General features: G+C 38.5%; 1 protein-coding gene across 4 annotated transcripts in view; it reads left to right on the top strand.

Moving 5' to 3' along the window:
• The window catches only part of vrk1 (VRK serine/threonine kinase 1), an 85,446-nt gene that overhangs the window by 42,681 nt on the left and 23,491 nt on the right, over positions 1–19,274 (top strand). For all 4 annotated transcript variants that reach the window (XM_073039196.1, XM_073039198.1, XM_073039197.1 and 1 more), the window contains exons 9-12: positions 350–482; positions 10,690–10,810; positions 15,926–15,984; positions 17,191–17,369. In XM_073039196.1, the coding sequence (XP_072895297.1) occupies positions 350–482; positions 10,690–10,810; positions 15,926–15,984; positions 17,191–17,369 (492 nt within the window). The remainder of the gene's footprint in view (positions 1–349; positions 483–10,689; positions 10,811–15,925; positions 15,985–17,190; positions 17,370–19,274) is intronic.

Raw genomic sequence — 19,274 nt, forward strand, 5'->3', positions numbered from 1 at the left:
GTTAAAATGAGAGGTTTTGAATGCACTGTGGCTGGTTGTGCTGGAGGCAAATCCAATTTGTATCTTTCAAAAGCGAGGTGGGCACTTAAATGAAAGGTGAAAATATTTACAGCATGGGCTGAGGTGGTGAAGTTGCAGTTAGATTTCTTACTCACCATCTAAATCACTTTTTTCTTTATCCACAGCATGAAAGCTGAGCTAACTCAAATTTTTGACCAGTGCACAATGGAGTCAATGACATAAGTGAAAACAGGCTGTGAATAATGAACTTGCCATCAGTATCTGTATTTATCATTATATTGGCTTATTTTTGTCATGTCCTGGTCTAATTTAACATTAATTTTCCTAGGTGTATTTGGTTGATTATGGCCTTGCATATAGATATTGTCCAGATGGAGTACATAAAGAATACAAGGAAGATCCAAAGCGTTGCCATGATGGTACTCTTGAGTTTACAAGTATCGATGCACACAAAGGTGCAGGTAAGTGTGCAAAGTAAAGGTAACCTATCTTAGGTATATAATTAATTTTTGTGATTTTTTTTCATGTTAATCATTTCATATGTTGAGTTTTGTCATCTTGCATTATTTTTTGTAATTAAATATGGGCATAGTTGTGTATTATCTTCCCCATCCAAATATATGCGCAACTACTATTTGTAGTCATTATGGTGGTTTAGTTTCCTAAAAGAAAAGGTCAATTTTAACTGTCTGGATTTTCACATGGCTTTTAGATTCTGTGCCATCACCACCTTGAATTCTTTGCAATAATTTGAGTACAAGCTCAAAGGGTGAGTATTGATTATAGGATTATGGAAAGTTACATTGAGTAATTGATATAAATCAATCAAGCAAAGATGCAATCCAGGCAGATGAAAGGTAATAGCCCTTCCATTCTTCTAGATACAGGTACGTGACCACTGTCAAAATGAATGGGGTGGCTATTGGTGAAAAATGAAATCAAATCCTTAGAAAGAGGTGACATAGAATCAGAAGATGTAGAATCTTCATGGGTAGAGTTAAGAATGGCAAGGGTGAAAAGTGGAGGGTAAAAAGACCCTCCTCCAAATAGTAGCAAGGATGTGGGATACAAATTACAATGGGAGATATAAAAGGCATTTAAAAAGGACAATGTTACAATAGTAATGGGGGACTTCAATATACAGGTAGATTGGGAAAATCAGGTTAGTGATGGATCCCAAGAGAGAGAACTTGTAGAATTTCTTAGAGCAGCTTGTACTTGAGCCCAGTAGGGGAAAGGCAATTCTGGACTAGGTATTGTGTAATGAACCAAATTTGATTCAGGAGCTTAAGGTAAAAGAACACTTAGCTAACAGTGATCATAATATAATAGAATTCACTCACCACTTTGAGAGGGATAAGATGAATCAGCAGTACGGTGGAGTAAAGGAGCATGAGAGAGGAGCTGGTCATCGTTGATTGGAAAAGGACACTAGCAGGGATGTTGACAGAAAAACGATGACTGGAGTCTCTAGGGACAATTCGGAAGGCGCAGGATGAATATATCCCAAAGATGAAGTAGTATTCTAAAGGGACTATGATGCAACTGTGTCAGACCAAACAAGGGAAGTCAAAGACAGCATAGAAGAAAAAGAGATGGCATACAATATTGCCAGAATCAATGGGAAGTTAGATAATTGAGAAGCTTTTTAAAAACTAATGGAAGGCAACTAAAAACCCAGGAGAGAAAGGATGAAATATGAAGGGAAGTTAGCCAATAATGTAATAGAGTTTTTAAAATCTCTAAAGAGCAAAAGAGAGGCGAGAGTGGATATCAGACCGCTGGAAAATGACGCTGGAGAGGTAGTAATGGGGATCAAAGAAATGGCAGTATTTTCGGAACCAGAATCGGATTCAATATTGCTGACATATGTTGTGAAGTTTGTTAACTTTACAGCAGTAATACAATAAAGTACATAATATATAGAGGAAAAAGATATATTAAAATAAGTAGTGCAAAAGAAACGAAGTAGTGAGGTAGTGTTCATGGGTTCAATGTCTATTTCGAAATTGGATGGCAGAGGGGGAAGAAGCTGTTCCTGAATTGCAGAGTGTGCCTTCAGGCTTCTATACTTCCTTCCCTACCATAATAGTGTGAAGAGGGCATGACCTGGGTGGTGAGGATCCTTAGTGATGGACGCCACCTTCCTAAGGCACAGCTCCTTGAAGATAACTTGGATACTACAGAGGCTAGTGCCCATGATGGAGCTGATGATCTTGTGCAGTGGCACCCCCCCCCACCCCCCTCCCCCATACCAGTCAGTGATGCAGCCAGTCAGAATGATCTCCACAGTATGTTTGTAGAAGTTTTTGAGTGCTTTAGTTGACAAACCACATATCCTCAAACTCCTAATGAAATAAAGCCGATGTCTTGCCTTCTTTACAGCTGCATCAATATGTTGCATCCAAATTGGGTCCTCAGAGATATTGACACCCAGGAATTTGAAATTGCTCACTCTTTCCACTTATGCTTCCTTTGAGGATTGGTTGCCTCGTCTTACCCTTCCTGAAGTAAGCTTTGTGTCAGTTTTCACTATGAAAGACACAAAGTGTATGCCAGGAATTGGAGCAGAAATGAGTGTTGTTGCTATTACCAAGGAGAAGGTGCTTGCAAAGCTGAAAGGTTTGAAGGTAGATACATCACCTATACTAGATGGTCTACATCCCAGGCTTCTGAAAGAGGTTGCTGAAAATTGTGGAGGCATTAGGAATGATTTTTCAAAAATCACTAAATTCTGGAATTGTTCCAGAGGACTGGAAAATCACAAATGTCACTCCACTTTTCAAGAAGGGATTGAGGTAAAAGAAAGGATATGTGGACTAGTTAGTCTGACTTAAGTAGTTGGGAGAATGCTGAAGTCCATTATTAAGGTTTTGGGGTTCTTTGAGGCATATGATAAAAGAGGCATAAGTCTACATGGTCTTCTGATAAATCTGTTGGAGTCCTTTGAGGAAATAACAGGCAAGATAGACAAAAGAGAGTCAGTAGATGTTGTTTCCTTGGATTTTCAGACGGCCTTTGACAAGGTGCTGCACACGAGGATGCTTAATAAGGATCCATGGTATTACAAGAAAGATACTAATCTGGGTAGAAGATTGGCTGTTCTGCAGGAGTCGGTGTTGGGACTACTTCGTTATTTGTAAATAATTTAGATTACGGAATTGATAACCTTGTGGCCATGTTTTTGCACAATACGAAGATAGTTGGAGGGGCAGGTAGTGTTGAGGAAACAGGGAGGTTGTAGAAGGACTTAGACAGATTAGGAGAATGGACAAAGAAATGGCAGGTGGAAGATTGGTAGAAGTGCATGACCATACAGGTGTAGACTATTTTCTAAACAGGAAGAAAATTCAAAAATCAAGGGGTGCAAAGGAATTTGGGAGTCCTTGTGCAGGATTCCCTGAAGGTTAACTTGCAGGCTGAGTCAGTGGTAAGGAAGCCATATGCAATGTTGGCATTCGTTTTGAGAGGATTAGAATATAAGAGCAAGGATGTAATGCCGAGGCTTTATCAGGCGTTGGTCAATCCACACTTGGTGTATTGTGACCAGTTTTGGGCCCCTTATCTGACAATATATGTTGGCATTGGAGAGGGTCCAAAGGAGGTTCATTAGATTGATTCCAGCATTGAAAGGGTTAACATATGAGGTGCGCTTTATAAGAATGGGGGGGGGGGGGGGAGATCTCCTTGAAACCTATTGAATATCGAAAGGTCTAGATAGAGTTGATGTGGGGAGGACAAAGAAGGCTTAGAAGGAAATGGGCCAAACACAGGAAAATTGTACCAGCTCAGATGAATGTCTTAGTTGGTGTGAATGAGTTGGGCTGAAGGACCATTTTCTATGTTTTGTTACTCTGTGGTCTGTCTCGCTCGGCAGAAGATTGTTGCTGTTATTTCCAATTCATGGGAAGCTAGATGATTTGTTCTTAGCTGCATATTTGTGGAAGATTAATGTTCTATTTTTCTTCCACTCTGCTTCTAACTACAATATAATCAAAGATTGATTATTTGTTTTTCTTGCTCATGCATGATTTGACATATCACCAGTACATTTTAATATATTCTGATATGCATAAACTGTTTTAACACAAATTATTCCAGAAAATTAGGTAATGTACAATATCTTTACATTATAATAATTAGCAAATTCTAGAATGGTCTTTGCATGCCATTAGGCAATCTTCTGGATTTTTCTTTGAATTTCCATACATCTCCAGGAAAGACAACCTTGCCAATTAGAGGGCAAAATGCCTCTCAAAGTCAGATGTCTTTCAGTTTCATTCAAATTATTTTTGTTAAGCCTTGCAAAATTATGAGAGCAGTGTATCTCAGATGATAACCATTTTTTTCGGGTGATTAATTTGATTTACAAAGAGTGGTTGAGCATCCACTAAAGTTTAGAAGAGCAAGAAGGTACTTGTGAAATATTTAAGATTCTGCAGGGTCTTGACGGGCTGAAAATGGAGAGATTGTTTCCTCTTGTGGGCTAGGAGTTCTTTTAAAAGCAAGGAGTTGTCCATGTTTTCCTCTGGAGATTGCGCCTTTGGACGTGCTTTCATTAGCCTCTGAGGAAGAAAGTCTGAGAATGTTAAGGTAAAAATAGGTAGGTACTAGATATGCAACTGATGTAATGTTCCTTGAGGTAGATAGAACATAGAGTTGAAGATATAATCAGCTGTAGCAAGATATTAAATGAAAGAACAAACATACCTTCTGTTAGTCCCAATTCATGGGAAACTAGATGACTACTTGTTGCTTGATGCTTGTTCTTAGCTGCACATTTTGGGAAAGATTAATGCGATGTCCTATTGTGTGGCCTACACTTGCAGCTTTGTGTTTGCATTTGACCTTTTCTCTCATTCTTCTGTGTGTTCCCCTCTAGTTGTTTTCTAAATTAAGTTCATACATTAAGACCACTCTTCACATCAATCACTCAAACTCCTCTGTGTTGGAGAAGCTTTTTATTGAACTTGGAGCAAACAGAGTGTCTAGCCTCTCCCAGATGAGGGAGAATATCATGATCAGTATTCACGCTAGAGAAGACAAGTGTGATTGTTTGCTAGACAGAGTTAGCAAACAATCACAAATTTCTGTAGTATGCCAGAACACTTTCTGGTTTTGATACCAATCACCTTTCCATACTATGCTGTCCACTCTCCCTCCTTTTCTTGATCCACATAATAAAAATATCATAGCCAGGGTAGCAGTTTTCCCCAAAGGAAAAGAACACAGTACCTTTCCCAAGCTCCAGCTCGATTCTGCAACTCCAGTGGCATTGAACGTGAGATAAGAAGTCTGTACAAGCTGAATCAAAGGGCAAGAGTAGACTGGAGATGGTGAAGAAGGCACATTCTGATTCCAGAAGTGTGGCATATAAAAAGCAAAGTCTTCCCTCACAAGTATCTGTAGAGTGATGGAAAATCTAACCAGGTGAGAGAGAAAGACAGGGTTCAACTTGGAGACTGAATGACAAAAGGCATCAGCTGCTTAAAACATGGGAAACTGGGGCAGGAGGACTGCTGAAGAGGATTAACAAATGTATGTAGGTGAATGAAATTGAGATTATACAGCTTCTCAGAACCTATGCTTTGAATTTGCTGATCATCCTCGTAATAGACTCTCCCATAGTTCAAGCATCCAAGTCTCATTGTTTCAACTTTTGCCGTGCTCTCAATAGAGAGTTCCTGATCTGGAATTATAAACTGATAGATTCATAGGGAGCGACAGTGTCTGGAAATGGGGTCACTGTAATAAACAGAATATGGGAAGCAGTCTGTGAGGGAAGGAGGTGAAACTAGATGGGATGTGAGGGAAGGGTTGGAGGAAATGGGCACAGGTAAGATTGTGTTGCATTATGGTTAGAAAGCTATGCTTTGCTTAGTCAAGCTGGTAATTGGAGTGCAGTAGCCACTCATAAGATTTCATGTACTTCTCGGAACTAGTGAGTAAGTAATTCTTAATGTTGACAGACTGCTGAAGAGGATTGAGAAATTGTGCAGGTAACTGAAACTGAGATTTTAAAGAGCTTGTCTATTTCTGATAAGTTTTCTAGGTGCTATAATCAATAGGTATGGTGCTGAAGAACCATGAATTGTTACCATAAAATAATTATTATTCATTTATTTATTTCACACTGCAGAGCATGCCTTTCTGGTTTAGCAAGCCGTAAGCCCAGTAACCCATTTATTTAACCTTAGGCTAATCACAGGACAATGTACAATGAGCAATTAACCTACTAACTGGTACACCTTTGAAATGTGAGAAAAAACCAGAGTACTCAGAAGAAAGCCATGCGATCACGGGGAGGATGTACAAAATCCTTACAGATGGCGTCAGAATTGCGCTCTGAACTCCACCCCCGCTGTATTGGTGTTGTGCCAGCTGCTGTGGTACCATGCTGCCCCATGGAACTAATTGACATATTTTTTAATCAGCGGTACCACCCCTGTAGTGATACTGAAAAAGAAAAGACCAGGTTTCTGGGTTTTGTTCATTATAAGAGGAGCAATACCTGAGCTTTGATAACCATAAGACATAGGAGCAGAATTAGGCTATTTGGCCCATTGAGTCTGCTTCACCATTCAATATGCCAGTAATCCTTTTTTCTCCTCCCCAGTCCCAATCCCAGGCCTTCTCCCCGTAACTTTTGATGCCGTGTTCAATCATGAACCTATCAATCTCTGCCTTAAATATACCCAATGACCTGGCTTCCACAACTGCCTGCGATAACAAATTCCACAAATTCACCACCCTTTGGCTAAAGAAATTTCCCTGCATCTCTGCCTCTTTATCCTGAGGCTGTGCCTTGTTGTTTCAGTGTTGATGCCATTCCTTGGGCCAAATGAATTGATGACATTCATTATCTAACAGACATAGGACAGTTGATTAGAAAGCAGTGTGCCAGTTACCCATTTGCACTTAGCAGTAGAAAATTGGCAAAACAGGATAAGAGGGGAAGAAACTTAATTGGAATATACTGTATTTATGAAGTTTGTAGATGATTGCAAGTTTTGATGCATTTATTCTCTCTTCAATCCATGAATTGGGTTATTAATCTTTTTCACCTCTCCCTTCAACATATTGCATAATTTAAATATTTGTGCAACCTTCAGTTATGGATCTTAGTGCCATTCTTAAGAGGCTGGATTTGTTAAAGCAGCCATAAGCTGGTTTCTTCAAAATTGATTCAGGTTTTAAAGCTAAAATCAAGCCATCGTGTTTGAAAACACTAAATGACGCATTCCATGATAACCTTGAAAACATTTGTCATTCTGTTGAGGTCTATATCTAATTTATCTGACACTTTGATAAATTATTTACTCCTGTTGCAAAGCCATACAAGAAAGTAGGGCAGTCCTTTATTGTAGTTGACAAACTCTGTAAAAGATTTCATTTTTATCCAGTGTCCCCTCTGCTGAATTATTTTTCAATTTATTGGCATTTTTCTTTAAGTGTGTAAGTGACTCTTTCTGCTTTTGGAGCCATGTCTAGCTGTGAACATGATGAAAAGTGTTAGGAAAGAGTCCTAACTGCAACATCCTGTTAATTCCAAAAATGGCTGCAATCTGTTCTCTAGTTTTGACTTGTTCTAGTCTGGACAGGACTGCTTTTTTGGCTGCTTCTCTTGGACAAAACGCAGATTTAATATCCACATTTCTCATTATACACCAGCTACAGATTTATTGAAGTTAGGGGGCTTTTACATTAGATGGGCTTATTTTAATTTTGTCCTTCATATCTGACCTGTTCATATTTACCAATCTGCATTCAAATTTGACAAAACAATGCATATTCTTATCAATTTAAATTCAGATTTTTTTAAACTTTGTGGAACTAAGCATTTTATCAATACCATGTAACGAAAGCAACATTAAACATTGCTGTATTGTCTAATGTATTTTAACAGAGTTGTGTATATTTTACAAATGAATAGGAAATATTAAAATTGATTGCTTGGACCAGGTGTGCATTTATCTAGACTTGACTAGTAGAATAATTTGTAACGTGCAGTGTGAATTGCACAGTGAGAGTAAATGTCACTTTAATGAATATAGTCAGCTGCTAGAACGACCTTGCACCAGAGGCTGAGTGACCCTTAACTAACTTGTAATTTATCTCAAGATAATCTCATTCACATGACATTCTGCTTATTAATAATTGGCCCATTGCTACAGCTTGCTAGCAGTCTTTAACATTATCATGCAAGGTTTGATTCCAGTCATTAGTGAGCAAGTTAACTAAACACTTTATCACATTAAACTATAACCTTTAGTTTATACTGAAAAGGAACAAATTACCCATGTCTTTATATGGACTGGAAAATTACTCTTTTGGCCATTTTAATCATGTGGAGATCTGTGTGCTTTGGTTAATGCAGCATTAGATTCATGCAACTTGTGTGTCTTGTAAAATAATATTTCAAGTAGACTCCAAATCCTAATTATATTACCAACATGGTGTAGCTAAGTACTATTCTTACATAAATTCATCTATTCAAACTGTAGCTAGTTTTCCTATTCATTTAGAAGTTTTACTGCATTCTTCCAAAGAGTTAAAACTTATATTTTCAGTGATCTACTGATTAATTTAAAGGACAATTTCATATTTTCAAATTGACCCAGTGGCCTTTTGGGTATTGAGGTTGATTAGGAAGTACTATGGATTATTATAATAGAATTTAAATCACTTTTAGAAGAAAAATGATCAGAGTAAAATTGATTTCAGTCGTTTAGATTATTTCTAAAATGGGCTTCAGTAAGGACCTTAGCAGTGATACAACTTTAAACAACCCCATTCCTTTAATTTGAACTTTCCATTTGACTAGTTTCTGGGTAACTAAGTGAACTCCAGAAGCAGTTAACCTCTTCCCAGCTGGTTAGTTCTGATTAAGAATTTTTACCCGTGGTAGTTATAAATACTAATTTTAGTGTGACCTCCAGTCATCAGCTACAAACTTAACTATCACTATTGTTTCTTTTCTGGCACTGCTTTCTAGAATGGTATATTCATCTGTTTATAAATTATATTTTGTGGGTGTAGAGAAACCACTGTGTAATCTATCTTGTTAGATGAAGCATGAAGGAAGGCGAAATCTAGATCTAGGAAACAGTATCAAAATAAGTGGTTGCCCCTTTAAGAATAAGATGGGAAGAATTTCTTTTGGGGGTTTGCCCGAGAAACTGTTGAGGTTAAATCTTTGAATGTGTCAGATGCAACTGGGGAAGTAAAGATCGAATCAGTCATCTTCACTGGCAGAACAGGGGCTGATTCGGAAAAGGAGCTGATTCCTCCAATTTGTGCTCTTAAATTGTGCATTTTGCCAACTGTCTAGCCACACGTCCATTTTAAATTAAAACTAAGTTCGACCTTGTGTGTCAGAAACTGCAAATACTGGAAATCTCAAATTTTATTTTAAAAAAAAGAAAATGCTAGAAACAGTTGGCAAACAAGACTAGTTGTGAAATGAAAAAAGTTAACATTTCATGTGAAAACCATTGGGCTTAAGACCATTCCATTTTTTAAGACCCTGAATTCTTCACCTTTAAGACTCTTAAAAAATATGAAGTATCATCAAGCAAAGAAAATAACATACTGCAGGTATTGTGACCACTAGCTAGGGGAAAGAATATAGACTTCAAAGAGCATTCAAGAGGTGGAGTTTTAGCAGGTGATTAATTTAGGGCCAAGCCAACTTTACTTATTTGTGCAATAATCCATTTCTCAGGTAGGAGGAGTTTTATTTCAGATTGTGCATATTTTTAACCAAATTAAAATGTGACTATTTTGTATGTCTAAGTTCCAGGACTGCAGTTTAAAAAAAATATTACGCTGAATTCTGAGTAGACTTTTGAGCTGTGTGGGCCAGACCAGATTATAAATGCACCTGCTGCCTTTTAACGTCTGTGATAAAATAATTTGATGCCCGTAAAAGCAGTCCTGGATTTTATAAGAATTTCTATTATGGTTGGACAACAGATTAAAATTTACCCTAATTATTTAATAACAGCTCTTGGTAGATATGCAAAAACCCAATTCTCCACTGACATAATGTTTTAATCATATTTATATTTTTTAATTTGCATTATTGGGCCCTGATGGTATGAAGGAAAAGTCAAAAGCATTTTGATTATGAGTTCTTTATGTTTTGCAGAAAGGGCTGTTTGTCGTAAATTAATTTTTAATAGCTATGTTGGTTTTTAATCAGTGAAATTCCCATCTGTATTATATAGTACAATAATATTTTTCCCACATTTTTGTTTCTACTTTGCAATTACAAATTGTTACTGTAGTGTACATCCAACATCTTTCTGCTTCAATATGTATTCCTTAAAGAAACACAAGAGTTACCTTTCCATTTCCTTTTGGTGAAATACCTGACCTCCAATTAACACCTAATAATGCCACAATTTAAATTAATGATGTACCTTAATTGATGTACTGATTATGGAATTCATTTACTGTTCTGCATCATGTTGAGTCAAAGTCGTTCCACGTGTTCCTTGGAAGTTTGTGTAACTTAAATACTTTAATTGATTTACTTAATATTTGAAGAAATTCCAGTTATTGTATTTAATAAAATTTAGCAATTTTGAGTTTTCCTTTTTTGTACCTGTGTTTTACCTCATTACTTCATATATAAGCTGTATTTAACACTATCCTTCCCTTCAGCTGCTTCTAGACGCGGTGACCTGGAAATCCTGGGATATTGCATGTTGCAGTGGCTTAGTGGGCGATTGCCTTGGGAAGACAATCTAAAGGATGCAAACTATGTCAGAGATGAAAAACTGAAGTAAGAATATGGATACATGCTATTTTAAAGTAAATTACTAGCTACGTATTCCCCTCTCATTTTAGATGCTGCTGGAACACCTGCCTATTTGTAGTAATGTGCCATGTCGTATGACGTGGCTGCTCATGGTCCGATGACCATGATAGCTCTTGGCAAATCTTGGACAGAAGTGGTTTGCTATTGCCTTGTTCTAGACAGTATCTTTGCAAGATGGGTGACCCCAGCCATTATCAATACTATTCAGAGATTGTCTGCCTGGCGTCAGTGGTCACATAACCAGGACTGGTATACAACAGCCACTCATACAAGCAACCACCACCTGCTCCTGTGGCTTCATGTGATCCTGATCGAGTAGGATTGTGGCGGGGGGGGGGGGGGGGGGTAGTAAGCAGGTGCTACACCTTGCCCAAGGGTCACCTGCAAGTTAGCGGAAGGAAGGAGCCTCATGCATCTCTTTTGGGAAAGACATATCTCCACCCTGCCACCCAACCTCACTGTCTATTAACTAGCTTGAATTAAGCTATTTGATCCTTTGCTATAAAGGTCTGTTTGCCTATGTCCTATTTTACATAACGCCAGGCTATTAGAAGGCAAATTTGATATTTTAATAATTTCAATTGATTTCACTTCTAACAAACTGCTATACTCTTTTCTAAATGAGCATTAGACTAAATCATTTATTCAAGTTTCTAAAATGACAAAATTAAAATTTCCTGATATGGGAATAAAAGTGCTGCCCCTGAACCAAATCAAATAAGCCTAATGTTTTTGTATAAATGTTTGACCAAAAAATAGCATGGCATAGTTTTGAATGCCTTGTTAAGGCAGTACATGAATTCAGACATATGGTCCTATCTTCTGAATTTATGAACTGCCTTAACAAGGCATTCAAAACTATGGTCCACACACTAATGAGAATAGAAAGACCAACCACGTAGATGTGGCTAAAGGGATGAAGCAGAAGGGAAGGTTTTTGATTTTCTTGGTCACTTGGACTGTTTCTGAGGGAAGATATGATCTGTGTGAGTGCAGCTAAGCCAGAGCAGCTCCAATATCCTTTCTCGAGTCTTTGGGAAGAGCTTAAATTAACCTTGTCAGGAGAATGGATCATGGTAGACGTACTGTAGAAGGTGATGACCAGACAAATATAAAATGGTCAGCTGTCCAAGCAGATGGGTTGAATGCAAAACTGATTGCATTTGTTTTGATGTATGGCATTTGACAACTAAGGCTGATGAAATGAGAGTGGTGATTAACATAAAGGATCCTGATATTGTTGTTATCCACGTGGTTGGAAGATGAACAGGACTGGCAACACAATATTCCAAAGTGCAGACCTTTCAGTCACGATGGTGGAGAAATGTAAATGGGCAGATGGCAGGGAGTCCATGACTTCAGTAGGAGGAGATTTTCAAATGACGCCATATGGATAGAGCACTAAAACTGAAGGAGGGTTATTTTGATGGTGAGGGTTTACTTAAGAACTCCAAATAGTTATTGGGTTGGGAAAATAGAATATGGAACATAGATGAGCTGAGGGATCTTGAGCTCCAAGTTAATATCTCCTTTAAAGTGGTTCACTGGTACGTAGGACAGTAATGAAGGCAAATGCCTTGCTTTCCTTTATTAGTCCAGAATTGAGTTCCAAGAGTTGGGAAGTCATGTTGTAACTTTATAAAACTAGGTCACATCTGGAGTATTGCATTCTGTTCTGATTTTTTCAAAGGTTCAAAGGTCCAATTTAATGTCAGAGAAATGTATACAATATACATCCTGAAATGCATTTTCTTTACAAACATCCACAAAACAGAGAGGCAGAGAAGTGCACCAAAGAGTGAATGACAGTTAAACGTAAGAACCCTAAAGTATCCCCCCAGCTCCCCTCCCTCTTGCGCATAGTGGCAGTGAGCAACACTCCCTCCCCACCCCCCCCCCCCCCCCCCCCCCCCGACCGGCGGCAAAAATAAAACAAGCATCGGCATCGGCGCCGTCACCGAGCACTCAAGTGTGAGGAAAGCGATAGCAAAGACACAGACTTGCAGTTATCCCAAAGACTTCATGTTTCACCCAGCATTTAACATACTGCAGATCTCTCCCTACTAAGGGAGAAAGGTATCTCCATTTTCCTAGCGAGCGGGGAGACATAACAAACAACTTGCTGGTTTACGATGTTAAAAATCCGTTACGTAGCTTTTTTTGAGCTCTGTGCTTGAGGATTGCAAAGATTGTCGTCAGGCCCACAGCAGTAGATTTTCTGTCTCCCCCGACGAAACACAGGTCTCCTGCCATGACACCACCCTTCGATCCACCCATCTCCAGAGCCCCGAGATTTTAGGCTTCCAAATTCGAGCTGGAATCTCAGGCATATCGAGCAACGACCAGTCCTGAAACCCCAAGAACGGGTCCCATTCCCTCAAAGAACCGAAATCAGCGTGTAACTCCAGGTCAGGGTCTTCAAAAGAAACCTGAAAGGGAAAAATAAAGGTATTAAAGATGGAAATAGAGCAGTTTCCAAAGATGCAAGCAAAGGAGTCACCGTTTAGCGCTGTTCATTATAGGAAAGATGCCGAGGCTTTGGGGAGGGTGCAGAAGAGGTTAACCAGGATGCTGCCTGCATTGGAGGGCATGTGCTGTAAGGAGAGGGTGCACAAATTTGGGAATTGTGTAGGCAGAAGGAATAAGTTGGGCATTTAACTACTAATTTAATTTGTTTGGCACAACGTTGAAGGCCGAAAAGCCTGTACCTTTGTTATACGGTTTTAATGTGCTAATATTTTTGTTTGCACCCAGAAGTTGGTTGTTATTCAGAATACCTGAGGATGTGGTGGAACTAGAATTGAGGCAAACACTTGAATTGCCTCAGGATCAGGTTTTAACATCACTAGCATGTGTCATGAAATGTGTTGTTTTGCAGTAACAGTACATTGCAATACATAACAAAAAGAATTATAAATTAGAATAGGCAATGTATTTTTTTTAAATAAGCCGTTCAAAAAGGAGCAAAGAAAATCTTGAGGTGGTATACATAGGCTCATTGTCCATTCAGGAATCCAATAGTGGAGAGGAAGAGGTTGTTCCAAAAATGCACGTGTTAAATATTTCTAAAGGGTATGACCTGTTCTGTGAAATGTAAGGCAATTTTGAACCATTTTTTATGCTGCTTGACTGAAGATGGAGAAATTCTGTACATTAGTCTCTGAATCAGAAAGTGAGGAGAATATTTGGAATATGAAAATTTATGTTCAGTTATTGAATGAGAGGAGCCTTAGACATTAGAAATGATTCAGACTGAAAATATGTATTAAGAAACATGGAATTACTCATTGAAATAAAGATATGTCTCTGGTCATGGGTTATGAAAGTGTGCTTGACCTTAGTTTGATAAAGCAAAGGTACAGGAGAATGTGGAAGGAAGTCATTTTATTACTAAGCCCTTGCTTAAGGAGACTCAGAGTTGGTAATTCAATGTTTCTGGTTGCAGGGTTAACAGACAAGCAAGATAAGAGGTGCAGCTGTGTAAAGTGTTGATGTTAGAAGGATCATTAAGTGAGACTATATGATTTAAGCAACATGAAGGGGAAATCTCACTGTTAACGGATGGAGTCATAGAAAAGTATAACACAGAAAAGGTCCTTTGGCCCATCTAGTCCATGCCGAAACCATTTAAACTGCCTGATCGCATCAACCTGCACCAGGAGCATAGCAGTCCTTAACACTACCATCCATGTACCTATCCAAACTTCTCTTAAATGTTGAAATGTTGCATGCAATGTTCCACACTCTCATGACCCTCATGCTTCCCTTAAAATGTTCACATTTCACCCTTAACCCATGACTTCTGGTTGTGGTCCCATGTAACCTCAGTGGAAAAAGCCTGCTTGCATTAACCCAAACTATACCTCTCATCATTTTGTATACCTCTTATTAAATCTCAATTTTCTATGTTCCAAGGAATAAAGTCCTAACCTATTCAATACTTCCTTTTAACTCACATCCTCCAGATGCAGCAACATCCTTGCAGGTTTTCTCTGTACTCTTTCAACCTTATTTACTGTACATATTTCCTGTAGGTGGGTGACCAAAACTTGACACAGTACTCTAAATTAATTTTCACCAATGTCTTATACAACTTCAACATAACATTCCATCTGCTGTACTCAGTACTTAGACTTATGAAGGCCAATGTGCCAAAAGCTTTCTTATTACCCTATTTACCTGTGATGCGACTTTCAGTAAATTATAGACCTGTATTCCCAGATCGCTTTGTTCTACCAGACTTCAAAGTGCCCTACCATTTACTGTGTAAGGCCTACTCTGGTTGGTCCTACTCAAGTGCAACACCTTGCAATTGTCTGCTTTAAATTCCATCTGCCATTTTTCCAGCTGGTCCAGATCAAGCTGCAAGCCACAAAAGCCTTCCTCGCTGTCCACTACACCCGCAATCTTGGTGACATCCCCAAGTTTGCTGATCCAGTTATCCACATTATCATCCAAATTGTTGATACGTATAACAAACAACAACGGACTTAGCACCAATCCCTGCAGAACTCCACTAGTCATAGGCCTCCAGTCAGAGAGGCAACCATTTGCTCCCACAATGCCAATTTACCTATTGAATGCCGAGCAACTGAACCTTCTTGACCAACCTCCCATGCAAGACATTGGATAAGAAAGTCAAAGCCAAAATTGAGTTTAGGGTTGTGTCCAGTTCACCTTTTTAGCCTTTCAGAAGGGTTTAAGTATGCACAATTAAAAGAAGAGGTCTAAACATGCAATTGGGAGGGGTGCATGGATGGAGGGCTGGTTGGAAGATAAAAAAGTGCTGAGTGTTTGCAGGAGTTTTTTGTTTGTTATTTCAGCTTTCCACCATTGCAGTTTTTATTTTCATTGCCAAGTCCCTCCTAAAACCAAAGACACACATTGCAAATCTGTTCATTGGGCTATGAATAACAAGGTGTATGGAAACTCTCCCACAATTAAATAAAGGAATCATGCTTTATGAAGTTGAAATCTTTCATGTATTTCAGCTCTTGATTTGGTACTTTGTTCTTTGTAGAGTAAGCTATAATAGGACAGCAAAATTAAATCTTTCTGAATCTATTTTTCCTATTGCAGATACAGAGAAAATCTTCCAAGCTTGATGGAGAAATGTTTTCCTTGCAAAAATAAACCAGGTAGGGAACTCACCATGTAAATTCCCATGTAAGATTTCCTAGTTGTTTCTTATATTGAGGTAGAAGGATGAGGAAAATACGTAGAGATGGTGACCAGCACAGTTTAATTAGTATTAGAAAAGTTATTTTTATCTTCAAGTCTATCCCAGATCTTATTACAGTTTCAGCCAGGTATTATCATCATCATCTTTATGTGTCTTGTATGACATGGGTAATCATGGTCCATCCATGACCATAGTTGTTCTTGGCAAACCACTTCTGCAGAGAAATTTGCCATTGCCTTCTGGGCAGTATCTTTACAAGATGTGTGACCCCAGCCATTATCAACACTCTTCAGAGATTGTCTGCCTGGCATCAGTTGTTGCATTACCAGGAATTGTGATATTCACCAGCTGCTCATGCAAACAACCACCACCTGTGACCCTGATCAGAGGGGTGGGGGTGGGGGGGCCACCTCGCCCAAGGGTGGCCTGCAGGCTTGCAAAGGGAAAACGCCTTACTGCCTTGCACCTCCTTTGGTAGAGATGCATCTCCACCCCGCCATCTATCAGCTTTGAGGGTTGGATTAAAATGCTTATAAGGTCACTGGTGTACATTATGGTCATTTTGTTCAGTATATATTGTTTTTATCACCCTACATAATTGGTTTGCAACACTAAAGGAAAAAGACACCAGCAGTGATTTTGGCATATAACAATATCGTTGGTACTTGTATAATAATTGGGACAGGGTACAAAAGACAAGGTAATCTGATAGCTTGATGTAGGTTAAATTATCACCTTTTAATATTGAACTGGATGTTATATTTATCTGCAAAGCTCTAAAGACTTGATTTTTAAGGCCATTTTTTCAGAAATAGCTCCCTTATTGCAGCAGGCCACTTAGCACTGTATCCACTCAGTCACTGGGATTTTGGAACTTGTCAACGAGAGGGGCCTGTAGAAGAAAATAATTTTTGAATATTTATTAATACTGACAGCTTGTTGCAGTTGTTTCTATTTAACTACGGACCAAAGTGGCTGGTGGAGGACAAGTTTGAGAAGGAAAGCTGGTCTCAATTAACACATTTGAGGGGGCTGGAATTCTCAATCTAATTTGACCTATAACCACTGTTCCAAGAAGACTTCTTAAAAAAAACAGAAATTGCTGGAAGGTATGAAAGAAACAAATTTAACATTTCAAACCAATGATTTTTCTTTCCTACAGTTGAATTATCAAAATATTTTGAAGATGTAATATCACTTGGTTACAAAGACAGACCACACTACCAGAAACTAAGAGAAATCCTTAAGCAAGGACTTAAATCCATTGGCTGTGTAGATGATGGTAATTTGGTGTTAGCAGCGTCTTCCAATGGTGATGCACCAACAACATCCAAGGCACAGGTACAATTTACTTCTGGTCCAGGCCTCCTTTATGACCGTCCTTTTCCTCTATCTCTGGCAAATAAAAATATGTAAGGAAAAGTAACTTAGAAAAACCAGAATTTTTTTTTTTTTTGCAATGCAGATTGTGGGGTGCATCAATAGCTTTTAAAATGGACACAAAGAAATGGGAAGATGGGAAATGACGGTCTCCAGCAATGGCATGGTCCAAATTATAGGGCTACATACAAGACAGATGTAGAAGAATCATAGTATGGGGAAACTTCTGCAAAGTTGAGCTTTAATTCCCATTGTATTGAAGAGAAAGCATTATTAGCATTCATGACCCAATAATGAAAAGATGACTATGAATGCTGTCTTTCTGTGCATATAGTTTACTATTTGTAAATATTTTTTCATTAGTTTTTCCTTATTATTTTAGAATCCACTCCAGGTTAGGGCAAAACTTCTTTGCTTAAAGTTTCTGCTCCATTTTGAAACACTAAGATATTAGCATTCTTGATATTTTTTGCTTATTTATTACATTTTGTATTTGCACTGTTTGTTGTCTTTTTCGTATTAGTTGTTTGTCAGTTTATGTTGTGTGTGGTTTTTCATTAATTTTATTGTGTTTCTTTTTATCTACTGTGTATGCCTGCAAGAAAATGAATCTCAGTGATATATATGCACTTTGATAAGAAACTAAGATAATGTTTGGCTTCAAGCTACTTTTGTTGAAACTAATTGAAGGGAATGCAGAAGTGTGACTGCTGATTAATTTCTGTTGGTGCACATCTATATTGATAGTCCTCCAAATGGAATTTATAAAGATAAAGAGATTAGCTTTCCAGAATAAATAAACTTCATCAAAGAACTAAATGAAACTCATCGAAGGACTCATTTTTAAAGTCTTTGTTTTCGTATTGGAATGAATTAGATTGCTCATTATTTTAAGTGAAGTTTTCCTTTTGAGTACTGTAAATAAATTAAATTTGTACGCCAAAAGAAAAAAAATCCTTCAGACAGCAGTGTATTTGTTACTAACTTGTTAATACTTAAGAGATATTGTGTCATTAATTTAACCAGGTCACCTTCTTTAAAACCACAGCCAAGGTGTAATGATGCCAAATGGTTTATTGCCAATAGCAATAAGTGATGTATTTTGTTAGGGTGCTTGCTTACAGGCAAAAAATTATATATAATGCAATATATTTTGAAACCGCGAGAGTTTACATGCATCATTGCTGTTGAAGTTTATGTACCACCGGATGCTAATGCTAAAGTAGCCATGAAAGACTTCAGTGCCACCATTAGCAAGCTGCAGACATCGCATCCAGACGGAGCTTTTATTGTCGCTGGGGACTTTAATCATTGCAACCTATGTACCGTGCTTCCAAGATGTTATCAAAATGTACCATGCACCACAAGGGGAACTAAAACCTTTGATCATGTCTACACAAATGTGGCTGATGCTTACAAAGCCACTACCCTCCCCCACCTGGGACAGTCCGACCATCTTTCATTGTTTCTGCTTCCCAAGTTCATGGTACATTTTCATGGCTACTTTCATGGTCATTAAACGTGTGAAACCCACAATGAAGACTATTAGATCTGGCTGGAGGGTGCTGACTCTGTTCTTCAGCACACAGACTGGAGCGCGTTTGCTGCCCATGCCACCACAGACTCTCAGATTAACATTGACTTGTATACCAACTCTGTCCTTGAGCACATCAGCAAGTGTGTAGATAGAGTGACATCACAAAAACAAATAAAAGTTTTGCCCAATCAGAAATCATGGATGAACAGAGAGGTTCACCTCCTGCTCAAAGCCAGAGATTCAGCCTTCAGGTCTGGAGACCAGGAGGCTTACAGCTCAGCCAGGGCCAACCTGAGAAGAGGAATCTCTCAGGCTGAACACATATACAA

This window comes from Hemitrygon akajei, chromosome 3 (assembly GCF_048418815.1).
Source record: "Hemitrygon akajei chromosome 3, sHemAka1.3, whole genome shotgun sequence".
NCBI lineage: Eukaryota > Metazoa > Chordata > Chondrichthyes > Myliobatiformes > Dasyatidae > Hemitrygon > Hemitrygon akajei.